The 24002-nt window shown below is 39.7% G+C and overlaps 1 protein-coding gene across 1 annotated transcript; it reads left to right on the top strand.

Moving 5' to 3' along the window:
• Positions 1–687: 687 nt before the first annotated feature.
• tmx1 (thioredoxin-related transmembrane protein 1) lies at positions 688–8447 on the top strand. The gene is made up of 8 exons (XM_047611660.1): positions 688–925; positions 1216–1331; positions 2468–2513; positions 4612–4740; positions 4981–5026; positions 6349–6450; positions 6564–6630; positions 6729–8447. Exons 1-8 carry the CDS (start codon positions 774–776, stop codon positions 6953–6955), a joined length of 885 nt encoding a protein of 294 aa, XP_047467616.1. The 5' UTR covers positions 688–773; the 3' UTR covers positions 6956–8447.
• The last annotated feature ends 15555 nt before the right edge of the window (positions 8448–24002 follow it).

The raw sequence follows: 24002 nt of genomic DNA, 5'->3' as shown, positions 1-24002 counted from the left end.
TATACAACAGCACCACCTGCTGATAAGAGACATTTACAGATCATGTAAATAATGAAACATTTGCCTTAAAAATGTCAAATCCTGATGAAAGCAGGAGTAGAGGAAAAGAAAAATAATGTTATACACTGTTTGGTGTTTTGACTTTGCACTTTATATGATTGTCAAGATCTGCCTTTTCAGATAGATACATGCACCTCAACAACAAACTGGACTGGTCTGCTAACACAGACACCACGTACAGGAAGGGACAATAAAATAAAATAAAATAAAATAAAATAAAATAAAATAAGACAAAATTGTAAATTTTAGAAGTAAAACTTACATTAAAAAAGTTTCCAATCGAGTCTAGTCCAATTTACATGAAATATACATCCTGGCATCTCCTCCATGACATCTTGATGTCTGTGTATGTTTGTGTACAAGCTACTGGACACTCAAATATCTATCTATCTATCTATCTATCTATCTATCTATCTATCTATCTATCTATCTATCTATCTATCTATCTATCTATCTATCTATCTATCTATCTATCTAACAAAAAGCTATCGTGAAGGTTGTATACCACAATGCTTTTTTTATACATTAAATATACACTAAATCTGCTAATACAAAAATAAATAAGAATAATTTGACTTCCTGCTTTCAGATTTGAAAACTGATCAGCTGACTCGGACGTAAGGGCGCAAACCGGAAGTGAGCGGCTGATTGACGTACGGCGTGTCTGCTCCCCGCTAGGTTTAGGGCTAGCAGCAACTACGGTCACCACAACAATGTTTTCTCCACCAACAAAACGCGGCTCGTGGACATGCCTTCTTTTCCTGTGGATATATTTGACGTCGGTCGCTGCCAAGTCGGACAGCCTCAAAGAACTAACCGACAGCAACTGGGAGGAAATCCTGACAGGAGAATGGATGATTGAATTGTCAGTGGCTCTGCTAACATCCAATGCTAACCGCTAACTATCTAGCTAGTCTGTCAGTTTGGCTTTCAGCATGTCTAAATATCCACGTCCGTATTCCCTTATTAGTGTGTTTTTTTTATTTGTCTGTTTCTGTTTCATGTCCAAATACCCAACTATGTGCACAACGGCCACCTTTATCTAACTAGTTTGAGTTATATGTAACTAACTAGGCTAATTAAGTGCACTGGCAGCTGGTGCTTTGGTGATTATCTCCATGTGTGAGTGATCGTACACTTTGTGCACCCCCCCAGCTACGCACCGTGGTGTCCAGCATGTCAGCAGCTGCAGCCGGTGTGGAAGGAGTTTGCGGACTGGGGGGAGGACATGGGAGTCAACATAGCCAAGGTGGACGTGACAGAGCAACCTGGTGAGTCTCAACGACCTTTCCCCTCCTTTTATGATGGACACCAGAGGTGAGTTGACTCCGGCGTCTCCGCAGAGTCTTAAAAAGCCTTTAAAATGTGATAATCCCAATTTAAGGCCTTTAAAAAGTCTTAAATAAAAGAATATTTTGCGTTGTAAGTCTTAAGTTACAATTAGTGAAGTCTTAAATCCTCCACTTTATTTGCAGCATGACTTATCTGGCCCTGCCCTGTTATGTTTCTGTTCCTCATTTGTGGAGCCCATCCCATGGTTGTTATTTGTTAATTCGGGGTTTCTGATTTTCTTTATTTTTTGTACTTTATATATGTATTAAATTTAATCCACAATGGTCTTAAAAAAAGTCTTAAACTTCACTTGTTCAAACCTGCAGGAACCCTGTGATTCAGTTGTTCAAATATGTGTTTGTTCCTCTTCTAAAGCTGTTCAGCCTCCCCTTTTGTAATTTTAAGTGTAATATAAACACGTTATCCACCCAAACCGGGTTAACTCAACAGCTCCACCAACGACGCCCCTCCCAAAATAGCCCAAAAATAGATAAACATTAGTTCATCTTTCCGTGTGAAGAACTGGCAACTGAGCGTTATTTTTGCAGCAATCAAGCAGAAATTAGGTTATTTATTTATATCTGAATGTCAACACACGGACAAAATGGGGGCTAAGAAGTGGGTCACAAAAGTGTACATCAAGGAGTTTAGTGTTAGTGCGGTTAAAATCCTGCATCAGTGTATGTCGGTGTATGGAAGAGAACTACGGTACATGTACTTTTGATCTTTTAAAATATGTTTTATCTCATCAAGTGACTTAAATCACATGATATTTATATGTAAAGACGAAAAGATACGACCTCCAGACAGATAAACTGATGGCATCTCTTAATTTTGTCCCATAGGTTGTAATGTGAGAACAATAGTCAACTATTAGATTCTACTTTTGAAGAATTTATTGAGTTACAAACATGTGATCTGGCCTTGAATAAATGGTGCAGCAGTGGTGACTCGCAGAACGTTAGTCGGCCTATCAAGTCTGAAATATCTTTTAATTTACTTTTAGTTAAGTCATGAGTCAAAATGCTCCTTCCTGACCTGCACACTGACAGCACTCGTCTCCTTCCTCTTTAAGGTCTGAGCGGGCGATTCATCATAACCTCACTTCCTACCATTTACCAGTAAGTACTTGTACAATTCTGTGTTTTTTTTTCATTGCTTCGTCCCTGCCGCCATTGTTGGCCTAGACGGTGCCCTGCTTAGACGTGCGGTCTACAAACCTACGACTTTGTAGATCACCTAATTTCTCCACTTCCTTTTCGTTCGTCACGTGGACATTTTGAAATGAGTATGTGTCTTCGGGGACTGGTTATGTATCAGATATTTTATGATTGAAGTCCTGTTGAACTGGGACGGGAATATCTCTTGTGTAGTAATCTGCTGTAGCAAATGAAAGCAGCCAAAAGCTAAAGATGCTCATAATGAAGCTGCTTTTCTATAGATTAGTGGTTGAGTCGACTGCTCGGCTTAAATCCTGTGTCAGTTGTGGTGTGAGTAGTAAAGAGGAGTTTGACTTCTGTTACTGTCGTCATATTGATAGCATCAAACATCTGACTACTGATGCAGTCATCCAACAACCAGATGTAGCAACTGGGCCTTTTCATCATCATCTAGAAGCAGGAGTCTCCGCCCAATTTGATCTCAAGTGTAACATAACAGAATTATAACTTATAAGTAATGACAACTCCGGAATTTTTCAGTTTCTTTTAGTGTGAAGAACAACAAATAAATTAGGAGAATGATTACATTGAATTAACTATATTTATTGTTATTAAATTACGTACTGGGTCTCAGTGTTGTGTTTTGTCCACTTCTCTTTTTAAAACAGTGGATTACAAATGATGGATTGCAGTTATTTTCATTGCAAAATTGCAGTTTTCTGTGTCATCCTTTCACTTTTTGCAAATTCATCGTCTCTGCCGGACCGCTTGTGCCTTTTGCAACACATGAAGTGTTCTTATAACGATCTGATAAGATTCACTTGTTTGTGTGCCTCTAAACATCACAGGAAAACGTTTTGGATGCGTCAAATCTGCTGAAATATATCAGAAGTTTTTTCCTCTAACTTTCCAAAAGGTGTTAAGGGGGAAAAAACAAGGCCCTCGTAGAGTTTTGACAAGATGTTTGCGCTGCTCATCCAAGTAGCAGGAATTTGAAGTAGAAATAGGAAAGTCTGTGGGTAAATTAGTGGCAATTAGTTGCACCAGTTTCTTGTTCTTACAGAAACAAGTCCAGCAAGATTCTGAGGGGTTTTACCCACAGTGCTTCATATTAAAACTTCCCACCAGTCTCTTAGAACTCACAAAGCAGTATGAGCAGCGAAGCATCTTCCAAAAACTCTACCCTCAGACATATCTTATTTAATAGAAGTAGACAAGAAAGACCGACCCAATTTGACTTTCTGAATATGTTTCTTGTCCCAGTTTACATGCAACGAAGAAAATCGAACAACTGACGGGAACGTGTACTCCTCCTCCACACTAGGTGGCGATATGTGTCTTGTCAGCTGGTTAACACGGCCCTCATCCAGGTTGACCTATTACATCATATAATAAACAAAAGTCGTTCATGCGCCTGGGGCAGACGTCTTTTTTAATCTCCTACATAATGCTGCGCTACTTATGGTGCAGATAAGATGGCGCTATCCCTCAGGTGGTTCTTCTACCGGCTCTGTCACCTTCTTCTACTGCGACCGACTTTCTTGGATGTTTTTGTTCCGAGGAAATGTGCGCATACGTGTTGTCCAGTTAAAGTCGGATTGAGGTGTATACATGCTGGAGAAAATCAATTTCCAGCTGAATTATCTGGGTGTCTTAGTAAGGTGTTTACATGCACTTAAGCTGTCCAGTTAAAGTCGGATTAAGGCAGTCATTTGTTTTTTTTTCGTGTGAATGTAAACGTACTGACTGTTGCCCTCATTAATTCAAAGAGATGGACGATTCTGAATAACTGGTGGTTTAGTTAACACTGTATTTCTGTCCGTCCTGCAAACTGTCCATGGTTAAACCACAGGGTTAAAACCTGCTCAGAAAGAATTTAGATATATTCCCATAGGAACTAATATTTTCCCACTGAACAGATTATCAGTTGAGCCCGTCTGTTCTGATTGAGGTGGTTATTTTCTTTATCTTTATTAATGTGATACTAGTGTCCATGTATGTGTAGCCAGTGACGTCTAGCAACTAATGATAAACCTTTGTGCCTTTGTGTGCGTTTCAGTTGTAAGGATGGGATCTTCCGGAAATACCAAGGAGCTCGCACCAAAGAAGACTTCCTCAGCTTTGTTGATGAGCAGAAATGGGCTACTCTGGAGCCAGTCTCCTCCTGGTTCGGACCGTCCTCATTTTTGTGAGTTTGTAGATTCAGCCTGTTCTGCCCAGAACTTGTGATGAGAACAGAAAATTCAATTTTCTCATTCAGTGGCTTGAAATAGCAGAAAACAACATGAGACATTTGTTCTATTTTTGGCGTCTTTCTGTTAAAGTGAGAAACACACACAAACACTCTGACCCTTGTTGTCTGTTGTGTTCAGGCTTTGTATAAATGTGTGTTGAATTACGTGCTTTCTCGTCCTCTCTCTTTTGACAGGATGAATTCAATGTCTGCTCTGTTCAAGCTCTCCATGTTCATCCGGGTAAGTGAACGTTTCACTCTTGGAGGCTCAGTGAGTTACAGTGTGTAAAGTATTAGTGTTGTTCAGATATGCTGATCGATACCAAGGCTAGTATCGGTATTAAATCGATACTAGCGTGATGAGATTGATACTTTTGTTACAGTGTCTCTTCTGTACGTTCAATAAATGACTCCTCACACTAAGAGTTCATGTGAGCGCAGCTTCTCTCCCAAGTCTGAGTAGTTATTATATTTATTATCACATTGCTCCTTTTTCTTATTTTGCTCTAATGACTTTTTCTCCCAAAACTACGGAAGCCCTATGTGGCCATGCATTCGTGCATTATTTATCTCGTTAGCTCTGGAGTTTTCTTAAGAAAACGAGATAAATAACCAAACATCTGTCGGGAAAATGAAGCTTTGTTTTTTTTTCAAGATCTCCAGAAACTTAATTGTTATCTAGCAAACATTAAAGCACAAAACAAACCTTACAGTAACCTCACATTAGGCTGTTATTTTACTACGTTATAGTGTTAAGGGCATCCACCAGTCGGCCTGACAGAACTCTCTCGAATTAAATATATCAAGATCTCGAGAAAACTGAGTGCGATTTCCTGATATAACGAGATAAATGACTCGTGATCTGTAGAAAATGGAGGAAATTAACTTGTTATCACAAGAAAACGGAAAAAAAATAGTATGTGAACACATGGCTGCTCAGGGCTTCCATACAAAACCACTGTGTGTAGTAAAAGTGGAATTATTTAACTTTTATAGTGTTAAATAGTTTTATATTATAATATTTTAAAAAGGTTTTTTTGCCTAAAATGTTTGTCCTGTGTTTTATCATAATCAACTAACTAAACTATCAACTATCACTAACTAAAGGCAAAATTACTGAAGTATCGGTATCTGCGATATTAGCCCCTTATTTACTTGGTATCACATCGATACCAAAATTCCTAGTATCGCCCACCACTAACACATAGTACAACTGCTTCCTCTGAAAGGAACCTTTTAATTTTATCACCCCCATAAAAAATTAAAACTCAGCCCCGCTCTCTGATCAATCTGCTGAAAAGCTGCCAAACAGAGGCTCAAATAGTGACGATGTTGCAGAAGATGCTGCAAAAACTTGGCCACCGACGTCTCGGCACCAGAAATTGCAGATTGTCTTGTAGTCGTGTCGTGGCCGTTTACTGTAACCAGCCATGAATCTTCTGCTGCGTTTCTAGTTTAAAAATTCTTCAGCTAATGTTTGTGACGTGCAAATGAAAAGATGCTGCACGTAACTTGGAGACCGACGTGTGAAAATGTGTTTGTTGTTGTTGTTGTTGTTTGCAGCGTTGTCACAACTACATGACGGATCAGATGGGGATTCCTGTTTGGGGTTCTTACGTTATCTTTGGCCTGGCCACTCTGTTCTCCGGCCTCGCTTTGGGTCTGGTGAGTCGTTACTATTAGTAACTTTCACATCACGGTTTTGTGAAACCGTGTTAAAGTTTGTCTTTTTATGTTTTGTCGGCCGTTTAATTGTTATTTCTGTTCTTTCTTCGCAGTTGTTGGTGTTCATCGCAGATTTCGTTTTCCCTTCACGCCGATTTTCTTCGTCTGATTACTACCAGAGTGAGTTTTATAAACTCTGCATTTATATGCGTTCATATCATCTGAGTTTTTAGTTTGTGATTCAGGAACTAATGTTTGTTGTAAACGTCGTCCTGCAGAGAAGCAGAGCATGGACCAGGCCCGGTTACTGCAGCAGCAGGAGGAAGACCAGGAGGCCGACGGCGAGGAAGACGACGAGGAGGAGGAGGAAGACGAGGACGACGTCTGGAGGAGGAGGAGAGGGTCTCCCGAAGGCCGCCCAGAACCCAAGGGCCAGGGCTTCTCCGACGAAGCCCTGAGGAAGAGGATGGTGGTGAACCGTGAGGAGGACGAGGAGGACACATAGAGAGGCGGCGCGGAGCTTCACGTGGCCCCTCCTTTCCATACGAGCTCCGTGGAGTCGGAGGAGCAGCAGCAGCAGCAGCAGCGTTTAGAGCAGGGAGTCCAAAAATTACCCTCTTCCTCCTCCTCCAGAAAACACCTCGCTTCTTCTATTCTCCCTCCTTTCCTCGTTTTTTAAAAACAGGAGCACTTCAGACTGTCTCCACCTGAGCAGCAGGCTCCGTCCGGATCAAACCAACAACAACAACAACAACAAATCCTGACACCCGTTCCTTTTCCCCCTCTGGAAACAAATCTTCCGGCTGAGGTTTAAAAGTATGAAGTGCGGTCCGGCTGGATTTTGCGATGCTGTTTATGCTATGCATTGTTTTTTAAACGACGTGTGTGTGTGTGTGTTAACTATATTTTTTATCTCGGAATGATCACACCAGGCTTAAAGGTTTATGTTTAAAATTTCACTCTTCAGTCCGAGCGCATAAAGTCTCCACAACAATCCCGCACCATTCCACTTTATCCAGTTCCTCCCTAAGATTTCAGTCCTGAGTTCATTTCTCTCGTGCAGGATTTAAACTGCTACACAATAAATAAATAAATTAATCTGTCACCAGTTGTTTTTAATGTGAAACAACTGCTGGCAGTAAGAAAGACGGAGACATTATTTGTCCCTTGTGCATATTGTAATTAGAGTAAATGCTAAATTTAAATATATTGGAAACATCTGGATTTAGTTAGCACAGGTACATATGGGGCAGGAACCCTTTCTGATAGCATCAGTGCTTCGCTCCACAGTGACTTAACTGAGCTGCACTGCTGTTACCACTTCTCCTTCTTCTTCTTCTTCTAATAAAGGAACTCATAATCTGTCTAAATAAAAAAGGCCTGGTGAGCGTCGTCGTGTAGATACGTCCCCGTAATGTATCATCAGTCTGATAAACCATGTGATTTTTATGTTCAGTTTTCTAATGTTTACGTGTGTGTGATTGTAAAAAGGACTTGTGCTAATAAAAAGCGCAGGATGTGCATGACGTGATGATGTGGCTGTGGAGCAGATCAGTGACGGGAGTGATGGGACTCAACAAAAGGGAGGCCTCGTTATCAGTAATCTTTAATCTTTTCAATCACTTTGAGATTAGTTTATCTGCATTCACCTGACACCGAGCTCTGTCTCTCTTTTCTCCATGTGAGCTGTGTTTTAATGCACATTTCACTTTTTGGTGACACGCAAAATGACATCTAATGGAGTTTTATTTTGCTTTTTAGCCCCCCCCCCTCAAAAAACCTCAAATCCATTTGGTGATGTTTGAAACTGGTTGTAAATCTTTTTTTGTTTTGTTTGTTTAATTCTTTTTTTTTTTTTTAACCTGAGCAGTATTTAAGGCTTGTAGCATTCTTACTTTACCCTGAGCCGGTCGTGCTCCTCAATGATTCTTTGAATAAAAACGGTTAAAAAAAAAACAACAAAACAAAAAAAATAAAAAAGAGACGTCTCTGTTTTACCTTTTGTGTAGAATTCTGTTGTTTATGATGAAAATAAAACCTGATATTAAACGTCATGGCAACAGGATGAGATCAAGTATTAGGAGAAACATTCAATCGTACATTTTGTTTTGGAACCACCAGCCTGTCCCATCACAGGACTAACACACAGAGACAGACACACACTCACACCTACGGCCAATTAAGAATCACTAATTAACCTAATAACCAGAGTCTGTGGGCGGTGGGAGGAGCAGGGACACTCTGAGGTCACTCCATTCTCATCAACACTCGCCTTCTCTGAGCGAAACACAATCTCCTCCTCATCCTTTATTTGTCTTCAGGGGACAATTAAATTAAAATTTAACACAAGTGAACAGCGTGACGTGTGAGACACTTTGAAGGAACAAGAAACACAAAACAGAATAATACAAATGCAAAAGATTTATCAAGTATCCAAATATATCCAAAAGTCGATACAGGCGCCTAGAGCGGCATCTGCTGGAGGGGCGCTGCCAGTCACTCCCCAAGGAAAAAGAAATATATATATATATCGATGCTGATTGGTGCCCTCCCTATGTGAAAACAATAAATATTAATAAATAATACAATGTAATTTATAAACAAAAAGATCCAAGCCCTCAGGTGCAGCACTGAAAGAAGAACAAAAGCTGGGTTAAAATAAGGCAAATGATCATATATGGTCACTTCCTCTATTGCAGCTGGTTTTCACGACTGTAACAGTAAAGTGAATAAAGTACAAATGTAACAGGGATCATATATTTATATGTTATTGCAGAGGTAGTATGGGTAATAAATAAAATAAAAATTAAAAAAAGGTGCTTAGGGAGGAAAAAAACATGTACATGAACACAATTTATATATTATTATTTATTTTAGTTTTAGTTGTATTTTATTTATTGTATAATATACTTCTATATAAAATAAAATAAAGCATTAAAAAAAATTAAAACACATTTTAAAAAGCTCCAGTGTTGACCAGCAGGTGTCGCTCTTGCACTCATTTAGAAGATATTAGAAACCACCCACTTCTAGTAAATATGTAACTGTATGACAACACTGCATATCAGGAAATAGTAACAGCAAACATACTTTTTTTTGTTTGTTGTTTTAGTTTAACAGCTTATTCTGTGGCTGGTTAACACAAAATAATCACAAAAAGAGAGTTTAATGACGTCAATTTCAGCAGATTTTATTTTATTTTTAATGCTTGAAATATATAAAAATGTTCCAAATTTCAAAACTATCATCCAAAATTTCTAAATAAATGAAATCAAAAACTACATTACCCACAAACACCCTTACCCGTTAAGTTCCTGCTATTTTAACAATGTCGTATTTATTCTTAAATTGACTGAACTGTTTGCCTCACGGTAAGTGACACAACAGAAAGCTAAGCTCACACGCCCCTTTTACACGTTCCATGCTGCAGGAAATGTCGACCCATTTGCTCCCATTTGCCCGCCCGGGGGTTCCCCTCTTCCCTCTGAGGAGCCTCCTCCACCCTCCCCTCGGAGCGACGTGACTCCTCCTGGATTAAACGGGTGGAAAGCAGACCTCTAATCAGAGCCGTAATTGCAGCTCGAGTAGCCTTCTGCACACGCTCTGTTTAGCAGAGGTTAATCTCCTGACAGAGGGGAGAGAGAGAGCAGAGGAAGGTGTTTGATGGGATTCCCTCCTTGCTGCACTCGTACCAGGCTGCTGCAGGCCTCTCAGAGCAACGGAGCACAGGAAAACATCTGAACAGATGCTTGATGAAATAAAATAAAATAAAATAAAATAAAATAAAGCTTCCCACTCACTTAGCCGATGCCGCTGCGCTGGCTTTGATTTATCGGGCGCACGTACAAGCATTCCTCTCGCTGGATGAGCAGCTAAAGTGAAGGCAGATGGCAGCGCCGTGAGTTTAGAGGACCCCGTTCTTGTTCATTTAGCTCGCTCTGCTCCATATGCTTCTCCATCGTCCTTGTTTTCACTCCGCCAGCAAACTTCCTCCTAACTGTCTGCAGCAGTGGAGGACGGAGAAAACACAAGAGGCTTGTGCAGTAACACTATTAAGGTTTTTTTTATTATTATTATTACTATTCTGCGTTTCTTCCACGTTAATGACACGGCTCCATAGAGAGCAGTGACTGTTTACTGCTTTACATCATCACCACTGTTGTCTGGAGATCACTTTAAGCCTCTGCAGTCGTTTCTGTTCTGTTTATGGTTCATTTGTGTTTGTTTGTTTGTTTTTTTTTTATAGTTGTTTTATGGCTTTTTAGTCATTTTATGTCTTTTTGTAGCTGTTTTATAGACGTTTGTACTTGTTTTTTGTCTTTTTTCAGTTGCTTTATGATTTTTATAGTTGTTTCATGTATTTGTAGTCATGTTATGTGTTTTTGTAGTTCTTTTATGGATGTTTGTAGTTGTTTTGTGGTTTTGTATAGTTGTTTTATGTCTTTTTGTAGTTGTTTTATGGATTTTTGTAGTTGTTCTGCATATTTTTGCAGTCATTTTATGGATTCTTGTAATTCTTTCATGTATTTTTAGTCATTTTTTGTTGTTGTGTGGATTTTTTTATAGTTGTTTCATGTATTCTTATAGTCCTTTGTGTATTTTTGTAGTTGTTTTATGGATGTTTGCTGTTGTTTTGTGTCTGTAGTGGTTTTCTGTCTCTGTGTTTAGTTGTTTTTAGTGATTTTGTATCTTTTTAAAGTTGTTTTATGTCTTCTTGTTGTTATTTTTGTGTGTAGTTGTCTCTCTTTATGGCCATGTTGTGCCGCTTTATCATTGTTCTATTGTTCTGTAGTAGTTTTTGTCTCTGTGGTCATTTTGTGTCTCTTTGTGGTCCGTTTTTTGTCTCTGTAGTTGTTTTGTGTCTGAAGAGCTTTTCTGTCTCTTTGAGTTTAGCTTAGTTTTCCTTTTTTGTCACCGTTTTTGTCTCTATTTATTGTCACGTTAAGTCCATTTAAAGCAGTTTTATGTCTTCTTGTACTTTTTGCAGTGATTTTGTGTTTTCTTTCTCTTTGTGTAAAGTTTTTATTTTGTCTGTTGTTGCTTTTTTTCCTCTTTATGGTCACATTGTGTCTCTTTATCAGTGTTGTATTCTTTTTTATCATTAGTCTTTATCTCTTTGTGTTCACTTTATATCTCCTTGATGTTAGTTTTCATCCTTTCATGGTCGTTTTCTTTCTTCTTTGAGTCTGCAGTTGCTTTGTCTTTGCTTTTTCACGTCTTGTTCGAGTCGCTCTCTATCTTTGAGGGGTCTTTTCTTCAGGTAAAGATCAGCGTCTGTGCAGTTCAGTCGTCCATCCATGGATACACGCCCAGTCCACATCATTCCCATCAAATAAATCTAATAAATGTGAGTAAAAACTCCTTCCTGGTAGATAAATATTAGAAACAATATTTTCCTCTGAAGACTCGGTTAGTTTCACCTCATGGAAAAGAAACAGTCTTCTTTATCTGCCATCACTGAGGATGTCCATGTTTTAACTTGAGTCACTTTTTCCACCTCGGTGGTTAACGTCCGACCGCAAACACAAACAAAAAACCTTCAGCGTCTGGTTTCCCACACTCCTCACGTCCATAATTCATCCGATTCTCAGAAAGAATCAATTTAATTTCCCTTCTGGCAACTTCTTTCTCTGTCAAATCACATAATGGGAACTTAATCAAAAATAAAATGATGAATTGCTCGACGGGCCCATTCGTGGCAGGATGAAACAGAAGCATTTCTGACTTCTCTCTTTTGAATTCAAATCTGCCGGCCAGAAAAAGATTTTTGCTCATACCACAAAAGTCTGTGAGAAAAGCAGGGCCGTGTTATATGATTCTTCCCCCCTCGCCGGGTTACTGGACGCCGGCGAGGTGCGAAATGTGAGCGTTCAACAAGGCAGCACTTGTTCTGAGCTGCTGTGTCCCCTCCGTGTCCTCCGTGTGGTTAGAGCATTAAAAGCCACAAGAGACATGAAGAGATGGAGATTCCTCTGTTTAGGCTTGTGATAATGATTTATTCATCGGTCTAGAATTCTGCAAAAGATTATCACGAGACAACGGGGCCTTAAGTGTTTTCTGTTCTTTTCTAAAATTGGCTTCTAGTGCAGAAAAAATATTACACAGCAAGTCAACGTGCTAAATTTATCTTCATAAAGTCACATTTAAAGCCTTTAATATTCTTCAAAGCAGCTAAATATAGGGTCAGCCTATAATAATTTTCCAAATTAAAGTTGTGCCTAAAATTAAAGGTTTTTAGACTGGAGTCTGGTCAGCAGATCACTGGTTGCAGCCTCTGAACATCTACAGAACCTCTGTCTTTGCTCAGCCCACGCACAAAGTCTCCATTGTTCCACGCGTTCATCACAAACTCCGACTGCTCAGTGACTAATTGTTTCTCCACTATGATTACAGTTGACCAAAAATTTTTTTTTCCTTTTCCTCCACAAACGCCCGCCACTCTCTACCCACCCCTATTTACATCCACGGGCCCCATGTGTCACTTCCTTTTGGGCCCCGAAAATTACACGTTGGCTCGCACAAAAATAAAGAAAAAGAAACACAAAGGTTTGTTGTTGTGTCTCCCCATCCAGTCTGCAGCAGGTATATATTCAGGAAACCGATGTGGTCGTGCCAGGATGCAAAGATCGTTCGCTGTATGCGGGGTACCAAAATAGGAGCACGAGCTCCGGGCAGCATAAACACAGGAAAATATACTGACTGGAGTTTCACTGAGTTGGCCACTTCAGAGTGGGGGGGTGTGGGGAGGCCTAAAGATCCCAAGAGGGCAAAGTAGAAACTGAGGTCCATTTAAAGAAATAATAAATGCCCACAGCTTGACTCATGCAAGAAGGAAACTCAAACAAAGCTGTTGCACCTCTGACGAAAATGTATAATTATAACCTCCATTTAAAAAGTGGGTCTCTTATCTTTAGGGGGCAGCTGAGAAAAAAAAAAGTGCACATGGTTAGTTCTCTTTCCTCTGTTTTAGTTCCATTTTTGGTCTCCACCAGAGACTGGGGACTTAACAAGCTTCATGGTTGACGTCATCTTCCCTGATTGAAGCCAGGACCGTCCAGATTTGGGGGACGAGGTCCAAAAGGCTTGTCCATCACTCTAGACCATTTCTGATGTGGTATTTTTGTAATGGCTATAAACAGTCCGTGTAGAAAACAAAAGAGGCAGAACTCGTTCTTACATCAAACACATCACATTTCATGAAGTACCTTCAACAGAAAGCTGTTCAGTTACTGGAAACCGTCCAAGGATAGACGTCATCTTTCCATGTTAAACTGACGCCAGAAGATGACGTCACGCATGCTGGGCGGTAAACCGGTATACCGGTGAATGAATTTTTATTTGATTACACAGCGTCCGGAACGCTGCGCCGCGAGACGCTGTTTTATACCGGACCATTTCAATGTGACACATTTCAAATGGAAGTGTCCGAAAAATGAAGCAGCAGAAGGAGAAGACTTGTGCCAAACTAAGGTGCAGTGTTTTTTTTTTCTATTATTTGGTTGACTAGACGTCCCCAATTTCTGGAGACAGTCTTCGTTTTGGTTAACATGTCCTCCAGCTAAAGCTGTCCCCGAAAAATGTCCCCAATTTTATCTTTTTATGAATGACAAAAAAATATATATTGCCCACAGGCTACAGTTATTACGGTAGTCCGTCGTGCTGCTAATGACGTCACAGACATAGAAGTTTAAATACGAATATGAAACCGAAATTGACCATGTTCCTTAATTTCATCTTGATAGCATTTAATTCTTTTATTTATTTATTTATTTATTTTACCTACAAGCTATTTTTAGACATTAGCAGGCAGCGCTAACACGGGGCCAGACAAACCTGTTTTACTACTAGTGTGGGATTATTCTACAATATTTACTCATAGTCACAGTAAAATAGTCCATCCTTATCTATCTACTACATTAATTCCTCTCAACTAGTGGAAAATGTTGTTAACACATGATTATGCGTGAAAAAAAAATACCGTAATATACCGTGACACCATTAGCATTTCGAAAAATAACGTGATATACATCTTTTTTTTGGTGATATCGCCCAGTTCTCCCTGAGTGAACGCATATTCATGTCCCGACGATCACCTGCTTCTCGTGTGATCATTCATGAAAAGATTTGTTTGCTCTGAGCCATGAATTCTTGTGACATTAATCTATTTCCCAGCTGCACGTCTGACGTGTCTCAACCTGCTGTTGCGTGTTAGATTTAACTAATCATTTTCCAGCGATGGTTGAAAGTTTTTATATTTGCGTGTCTTCATGACCTATGGTTGTAAATTAATTCAGATCTCCTTGAGACACTAAATGTGTATTTTGTTGGGGATAAAAAAAAAAAACACAATACATTTCTTAATTCTTGAAGGTTAAAAAAAAAGTTGTCGGACGTCAGGTTTGTGCTGCTCCACACACCTACCCACCTACTCAAGGTCAAAGCAACCTGTCACTACTGGTTAAAGGAAAAACCTCTGAGGCTACATCTGCTGCTGCTGACATCACCCTGGTTATGTAACCGTTGTATGAAGTGAGGGTGCTGCTGCTGCACCCGTCAGTCAGTCAGTCTCTGAGAATGATGCTCAGAAACACCAGATAATCCACACATACTGTGACATTTTGTCTCTGCAGTGAAAAGAAACTGGGTTTGTTTTGTTCACCCGCCTTAAGCATGAAAACATCATCTGAAAGGCAAAAAAAAAACAACAACATATGAACCCTGACCTACAGCAGAGACTCAGACTTGACAGGAGGTTGCCAGGCCCGTCGCTCCCGGCTCTGACCCGGCTCTTATCTCTGACTCTTTGTAGTGAGCTGCTTTTCTTCAGCTGTGTCAGATCGGAGCTTCTGTTGATGCACTCGACTCAGAACTGACACGACGTCGGTCTCTAAATCAGAAGGTAAGACACCCAGAGGCAGGAGAGGACCACCAACGATAGGATATAACCTTTATTTACCTACAAATACAACATGGAGGCCCCTTCGCTTCAATTTAGCAAAGAGAGAGTTTCAAAATAAAACATTTTTTCTATCTCGCAATTTTACTTTCGAACTATTTTAAACTCAAACATGATCAAATATAATATTAATTGTAATGTACAATATGCTAGTAATCCATGCCTTCGTAAAATTATAAAATTATTTCACGTACTATGGTGTTTTTGAGTCTTATAATAATAATGAACTTTAATAGTACCCTTTATTTGTAAGATAAAACCATGCATATAAAATTTGTAATAAAAAGAAGCAAAATAAAAGCATGAATAATAAAAAAAGCCTAATAAAAAATAAGCAAAATAAAAGCATGAATAATAATATAAAGCCTAATAAAAATAAGCAAAATAAAAGCTAATAAAAACAAGAACATAAAAACACTTCAAGTGAAATTCCACGCGAAAGCAATGTTTAAAAAGGTCTGTCTTAAGATTTGTACTCTTCAGATCTCCAGTTCTAAGAGTTTTCTAATTAATTCTTCATGTTTTATGAATAACCTCTTATTTTCTATCGCAAACTCCTATCGAAACTCCTTTAACGCTCTCACAGCTACAACCGCCTCCTTTGTATGATGTTCACTAAAACTTGTTACCATTCATCAATCTGCCTCTAAATTATTAATAATAATATAATATTGTTTTTCTTTATTGATCTGCAGTTTTGGGGGTTGGGGGCATGTGATGGATGGGATGCAAACCTGTGACCTTTCCGTCTCAGAGCCGCTTCTCTAACCACTGCTCCCTCAAATAATGTTTTCTTTCCTGATCCCTCGTGGGGAAATACTTTCTCTGTATTTAACCCATCTTTATTTGGAGCCTCAACATACAAGACATATAGAATGTGAACCTGTGACCTCACAGTCCCAAATGAGAGGACATTTATTTTTACTTCTGTTCTTTTGAAAACACTTCCAGATTAAGTATTTTATACACAGGTGTATCTGAGCCCATCTGGACCACACACATCTGCAAAACCAACTATGTGATGGTTACAAGCGATGGACACACAGATAAATCACTGAACCCGGGATTAAACCTGCTGTGTCAGACTTTAGGAGCATAAAAAAAACGGCTCTTTAACCGGCCCTTCCCTTCTCCCTTTGTCCAGCTTCTGCTAAGAGCTTTAAGACATTTAAAAAACAAAAAAAAGGACAAACCTTTTCCCTCTCCGCACAAAGGAATGCACATGTCTAAACACACACCCACTCCCGAACCCATGATAATATTTAAACTGGACTGGGGAGGAGGGGTATCATGTGTTTAGGGGCTTTTTAGAGGATCCAAGAGGAACAGATGTGTGATTCACATCAGGTAACGTGCTCCACAACAAAACCCTCGCGTCCATGGGAACGGCTGCACGGCTCGCCGAGTTTGGCTCAAAAGTTTGGGACTTGAGTAAACACGAGCCTCCAGCTGACCGGAGGAGGAACGTCTTCACTCAAAACCGCGAGACACGTGAAGCAGTCCGTCAACACCTCGGATAAACATTTACATTCGGCCCTTTTTTACGCGTTTGACAAAGATGAGGGACGTCTTATAATAAGGAAGGATCAGAAATCACCGTTGACACAGCTAGAGTCTAATTTTAACAAAAACTGTTTGGGTTTCGTGCTCGTAGCGATGAAATATCATGTGAAATCAGCATCTTTACGTTGAGGTTCGGCTCATCGCTTAGCTCTTTGTTCACAGGTCAGGTTCACCACCACTTCTCTCATAGTGTCTGCGGCAGCTGTTTCTAGAGAAACAAATGTAAATGTGTACACTACTTGGAGATGAGCTGGTGGGTGGAGTGGAGCCAGATATTTACATCAAGAGGCAACGACCGAGGCTTGAAGTTGAAGCCAATGTTGTAGTACTCCTCATTAAATTCTGCTGCCACTAGACAGTAGACATCAGTCCTCAAAAATGTAGTTCTGATGTATAAAAGTGAGGAAACCTTGTTTAATATTCTGCGCAATTTCTTGGTCCATCGACTGCTTTGACTCTAAAAGGTCAGGAGAACCTCAGGGGGATATGACAACATTAACTCAGCTACATAAATCAACCTGCAGCCATTGTTCACCTGCTAGAAATATATATGACTCAGGCTTCCTGCAGAACATAGGGTGTGCTTGCTATATGTATATATATGTATATAACTTAGTGATGATAGCAGACAGTGGCAAACATGGCACCTAATATTTGAGAAAGTGTCAAAAAATATTTATACTAATAAAAAAGTGACTTTCTCAACATCAAATCATGACTTTGATAAATTTCAGAAGAGTGTTTTTGAAGCTTAGCATGGTCGCTCCGTGCGACGCCATCTTGGCTCGTCTCCAGGCTAATTCATAAATGGTCAAAGAGGTGGCACATGAATCGAGTTGAGGAGGGAGGATGATGCTAGTAACCTGTGAGAGCATCCACATGTCACTCAAAGAGGCCACGCCCTATATCTATGTATATAACTTTAAGCAGGGGCGTCACTAGGTTTTTTAGGACGGGGGAGGCTTAGCCCCCAGGAGACGCACAGGACGTGAGCGAACGTGAGCACAAAATTTCCCAAACAGCTAACAAAGACTGAGAATTCATTTATTGTTATTATTTTAGTCTTAAACACATTGCAACAATAAACACAAGTTCCAACAGTAACTATTAACTCGATGTGTCCAAAACACATGACCAATTTAAGACGACGTGGCAGCAGGACGTAGCGTCACTGAATCTCTTTCAACTTTTGTAAAAAGTGCTAACATCAAATTATATACCAGTTTTTAATACCTTCCCATCGACCAATCAGGAACTGATGTGTCAGTGGTTGCTAAGGAAGAGGGAAAGGTGGAGGGAGCGACCACCGCCAAAGAGAGAGAAGTCAGAGAATTGGGACTTTTAGGTATTATTAGTTTTGTAAATGGTTGCAAATAGTTGCACAAAAATGCGTGATGCATTTCCTGCATTGGGAATAGCTATAAATACTTTTGTTGTTTGCTAAATTTGTACATAAGCTTTTGAAATTGACACTTTAGATTTGCATTCTAAGTATAAAAAAGGTTCGTTAAACGTGTTTGTGGTTTTTTACATTTTTACATTTTTACTTTTTCCCACTCGTATTTTGTGGTTTTAGGTCCAACGTGTTAATACTGTTTGTCAAAATGAAAAAATAATTGTAAAATGACACAGGTGACGTTGTGCTAAAAAGAATGATACCAAACAAGACGATGTAGTTAAATAGGTAAACGTCCTGCTTAAAGAACTAGTCGAGTCCCAGAGATCAAGCAGCGTCTCAGGGAAACACACGATGAAGGGGAAAAGTCCTGTTTACTGATTTAATAGCAGAAGATGAACAGGAGAAATAATAATTTACACCATCTACAGACCTCCATCATGACCTATAGGAGAAGCAGCTCCCCATTCCTCAGAGATATTCCTCTGGTTTACTTTATACAGCAGCAGCATAATGAGACCAAGCTCACATAAAAGTTTAGAGGAACTACTTAAAGAAACCTTCCTTATATCAGGCTTTTTGACGGGGAAAACATGCTTCATAAAGTTTGAACTAACTTTAAATTTCCCTTCAAGCTCCTCAGGGCATCCAGATCAGAAATAAACCTTCTCATTTAAGCCTGATATCGGTCGTACACGCTTCTTTTGTTCCTGCTTTACACCCCTGTAACATGTAGAACAACCTATCCTCTGATCCCTGCATCTTCAAGGTGGCCTCCTCAACACTTCCTGGCACAGTATCTGCCACACAGCTCCAGCTTCCTGTTTATATTTGAAACAAAGTGGCAGGAAAAGGCCCCGGACTCTGGTGTTTCTTCTCTGGAGAGCTGCAGCTGCTGGAGAGGAGAGACTGCTTCTATTTCTTCTTCTATTTCTGTCCCGTCCTGACAGCCTGGCGCTGATCGAGGCATCTTCCCTCCAAGTAATTACACAGTTAATACGACAGGGCAACAATTATAGGACATTGTCAGCAGCCGTCACAGTGTCCCAGAGGCAGAGGCCTTTTAATTGCAGTGTGCTGGTGTTTGTCAAGATGTGTTTTAATGGGAGGGCCGCAAAATAATAGAAGGGTTGATGTGAGATGGGAGGAAAATCCATAACGTGCTGCATAACAGGCTGCATTAGAAAGTAGTGTTTGTGTCTCCTTCTTCTGACACTTGAGTCTTTCAGAGTGATGACGTGGAAGAAAGTCAGCAGATCTTTAGAAAATGAAGTTAACCCCGACGACACTTAAGGCTGGAACTTAAGTGGCGTAAATACAACTTTTCAGTCAGCTGGAAAACTTGGACCTAGACCAGACCAGACCCCATCACCTCATAGCAATGACACTCCTTGATGGCAGAAACCAGCTCCAGCAGGATGCAGCCTGACACGCACACAGAAACTAAATGAAGAACAGCACAAGGTGTTGACCTGGCCTCCAAATTCACTAGATCCTGTTTCCAGACACCAGAGGACGCCCTCAGAAGACCCGTGTCCATGGGTCTGATGGGTCAGGACTCTTCTGGAGGCACAAGGGAAACCTACACAATATTAGGAAGGTGGTCATAATGTTATGCCGCTCTAAAGTGATGTTGACAAGGCAAAGGTGGAGAAGTCATACGTGATCTTAACAATCAGTGTTTCCACAGTAACTTTGAAAAAAGTAATCTGATTACTGATTAAAAGTAACTTAGTTACTTGATTTTTTGACTTTTTGCTTGATTTTAAAAGTAACTTAGAATACAAGTTACTTTATTAGTTACATTCACTTTATTGGAAGTGCTTTTTTACCAAACCAAAAATCCTGTTTTAACCCCTTCAGACCTGCTTTTTTTCTACTAAGCAAATTAATTTAATTCATCTCTTACATAGAAATAAAGGAAATTTTTATTTTTTTTGCCAACTCATGTTTTTATTAGACATTTTCTATATCCATTACAATGGATGCCAGGATTCAAACATGGCATTTTTGTTGGTTTAGAGGCACAGATATGTCATGCCCATTGTAATGGACACAGGGTCTGAAGGGGTTAAAATACTGCAACAGTTTTGACTTAAAAACTATTTCCTGGAAAATAATAATAATTAAAAAATAATAATAATACTTACATGTTTTTATAAAAAAGGCATCCTCTACACATCCAGCCCGACCAACTTCTTCAACTCCCCCCCCCCACTTACTAGTTTTGCACCAAATAATAGAAGGGTTAACTTCTTTAAATTCGATGTTAACAATGAGTTAAACGTGTATCTGTTTGGGACTATTTTCAGCTGCGGATGAACACACATGATACAGAACAGAGTCTGTTGGATTCAACCTTCAACATGAACTACAGTTACCGTGTTCATCTTGTTTTTGGTCTGCACATAGGATTTCTCTGTGATTTAGCTCTTTATATCTTCTTCTTTTTTTCTTACCCCGTTCTTGATTGATTGATTCGTTTCATTGTGACTTGTCCTTTGCTGCTGGATGTTGTTTTTCAGTGAGGCACTTTCACATGACCACTGAGCATTGCCCTCCAGAGGGACGTTGTCAAGCCTTTTTCATTTATTCTGTGCAGGATGAAATATGATCAGAGGTGCATTAATATGGATGAAAAAAATATATATACTGGATGTTGGAGACTGTCTGACTTTGCACAGAGGCTCGAGTCCACAGATGAGACGACAGGACCCCCTCATCCTGTCTTTGAAAATAAGGGAGGACAGATTTTATGACCTGTTAATTAGAATTTAGAGGCTGAACATGGGCCTTAACTCACCTCCGTAATGAAGTTATCGGAAGGATGAGCTCATGTTTCACGTCGTCTGACCTCGGCTGCCTCCCCTTGCTCTGTTGCTCACGGTCTGCGCTCAGCGGACGAACATAAAAACGTCATGTTCATTACTCTCCACTCATCAGTACGGTCATCTCGAACCTTTAAAGTCATGTTCGTCCCCTGAAGGACGCCGTGTCTCTTAATAAATAACATGCACGACAGCGGCCTGAGGTGTAGAGCAAATGCAGCTTAAATAATAATGAAGCACAATATTCACAAAGTCTGTGCGCAACTCTGTATACTATGAATTATACTGTATACTGTAGGGTACTGTGCAGTCTGTGCTTATAGCTGAGAAAAGAAAGGACTCTTGCAGTTTCTGCAACAAAAAAAAAGTGGGTAAAAATAGTTTAAATGTATTGCTTTATCAACATATAATGACACTACTGGTTATCTTTGCAACAGTGTCTACGGATAAAGGTGGTAAACCCAATCAAATGACACTTGAAATTTAGATTTTTGAGTCTGAACAGAAAGAAAAGTTGTCAGTCACAGGATTTGTAATAAATAACTGGTTGATTTATAGAATGAGATTTCTTCCTTCTCTGCTCGAGGGTTCTCATGGGCAATAAATCTAATAAAGATCTGCAATAGATGAAGAAATCAAATGAGAAGCGAAGGGGAAAAATATAATTTAGTCGGACAAAACAAACAAACAAAAAAAGAAAGTACTTAAATGTGGCATGAGAGAACAGAGGGTCACAGTAAACAACATGTCCCTGGCAGCAGAGTGAACAAGTGATGGGCTGTGGCTGAGGAGGAAACATCCTAGCTGGGGAGCATGCTAAAAGTAAGGCTAGCTGAGTAGTTTTAGGAGTTAGTAGTAGGGCTAAGCTAATCTCTCACTTGAAAGTCAACATGGTTACGTTTTGTGGAGGGGAGAAGTGTTGACATTGACATTTAGTTGCATATCCCATCACTTCTTACCTACTGCTGTTGGCTAGGCTAGTTAGCTGGTGTCTTCTTGTTGGTTGCTAGTTGGTAGCTGACTGCTAGCCTGCTGGTCAGTGTAGGGGTTAGACGCAAGGGATTGTAACATCTCATCCTGTGTAATAATGAAAACAGACGTGTGCAGAAATTAGCATGAAGCTTTGTTTGTTCAGTCAGTTTTAACTTAATTATATTAATAATATTTTACATTATTCTCAGTCTTTTCTATGAAGTACTCGGCTCTTGCAAAACTTGGATTAACATTTGCCCAAATGAAAATGATATTTGAAACTTCTACAAGTTAGCGTCGACAGACTCTTCTTTCTTTCTTTCTTTCTTTCTTTCTTTCTTTCTTTCTTTCTTTCTTTCTTTCTTTCTTTCTGTGTTGGTGTTCATAAAACACAGCTAAGCTGCTTCAAAGGTTGTGCCCACAGAGATTATGAAATGTGACTCCGGTACACTGTCTGGGCTGCGGGCGGCGTTGACACTGATTCGTCTGTGCAGCACATCAAAAGGGTCGAGGTTTGTCGTCCTGTGAAGTTCACAGAGTCTCTGCTTTTAAATTCAAGCCACTGAAGAAGCAAAAAAAAAAAAAAAAAAAAAAAGCTGGTGAGAGGCTGATAAAATCTTGTCCAGACTGTGCACTTTTAAAATACAGGAGACCATTTCCAAATAAAATATTTAAGTGGTTCTCTGTTTGCAGTACAAAGTGATGAATGCTTCTTACCTTAGTTAGTTTTAGCAAAATGGCTGCTACTGCTACAGGTTTACAAGATGTGTCCCCTTTTTTCATGAATCACTGAAGTGTATGGTAATTTAACATATTATAATTTAATATATAAATTTACAGCTTCATCCTATATTCATGCTTTTACATTTCCTACATTACATACACAAGCTGTAAGCTTGCTGAAACTGTAGATGCTAACTCCCTTTATCCATGTCTCTGCAACAGAGGTACAACAGGTACATTAATGGACATTAGATCAGGTCACAACAAACTGGAATTCTCCTTTTACGATGACTAGAAAGACTAAAGGGAATTTCACAGGTGGCTAAATTCCTGAACTCCTGCGGGGAAACTCCAGGCCGTCTGCACCGTGACATTCCTCCTGCAGCATGTAGACGATTCATTTTCCCTGATGAAAGGGCCTTTCCTCCAACGCTCAGATACCAGCATCGCCTCCACTGCAGCGGGTCAGAGGTCGAGTGTCAGCCAGCTGAGGTCGGGGAGGTTCACAAAGGCGGTCGGTCTCCTCGAGGAATTTCCTCCTTCTTGGAGGAAAGAGTCGCTGCTTCTCTCTCTGCATTAACAAAGTGATGTGAGACTTTTGATGTATTTACTTATATATTATATGTGTATCTGTTAAGTAACTAAATGATAATAAATCTAACATAAACACGAGTGTGATTCTGTGAAGTTAAGTTACATATTTTCTCAATAATGTCTTTATTCACTTTAATTACCAGAGATATTTATGTCACTGCTTCAAACAGCACAGCAGTACAATTCTATTCTATTCTATTGATGTGACTGTCGCCTGGGGCCACGCCCCCTGAGTGGCAAAAACATGGTGAAATGTATCAGTAAATACAGCGAGACTGGGGAAAATGTGGATTATCAGATCAAATTAATTGACAACTGGACTCGACAATGATCCATACGAGCTAGTATGGATTTGGAAAAGTGGATTAGTCTCAGTGTCAGTAAATTTAAGTTAGCTTTAGGTAATTTCAGTTATGATAAATGTGGCTAAATAAAAGATGCTAACGCTAAGAGCTTTACTGAGAAGTAACGTTAGCCATACAATACTGTAGCATCCGACCGGACGTTAAAAGGATGACGA

The sequence above is a fragment of the Mugil cephalus genome, chromosome 17 (genome assembly GCF_022458985.1).
Source record: "Mugil cephalus isolate CIBA_MC_2020 chromosome 17, CIBA_Mcephalus_1.1, whole genome shotgun sequence".
NCBI lineage: Eukaryota > Metazoa > Chordata > Actinopteri > Mugiliformes > Mugilidae > Mugil > Mugil cephalus.
The sequence above is the reverse complement of the archived record's forward strand: the minus strand, read 5'-3'. Positions and strand labels throughout refer to the sequence as shown.

Bases quoted from the DNA above. Each gene is read 5' to 3' on its own strand.
- tmx1 (XM_047611660.1), top strand. From the start codon at position 774: ATGTTTTCTCCACCAACAAAACGCGGCTCGTGGACATGCCTTCTTTTC. The intron at 2,514-4,611 runs GTAAGTACTTGT...TGTGCGTTTCAG, and splicing joins TCACTTCCTACCATTTACCA to TTGTAAGGATGGGATCTTCC. The intron at 6,631-6,728 runs GTGAGTTTTATA...GTCGTCCTGCAG, and splicing joins TTCGTCTGATTACTACCAGA to AGAAGCAGAGCATGGACCAG.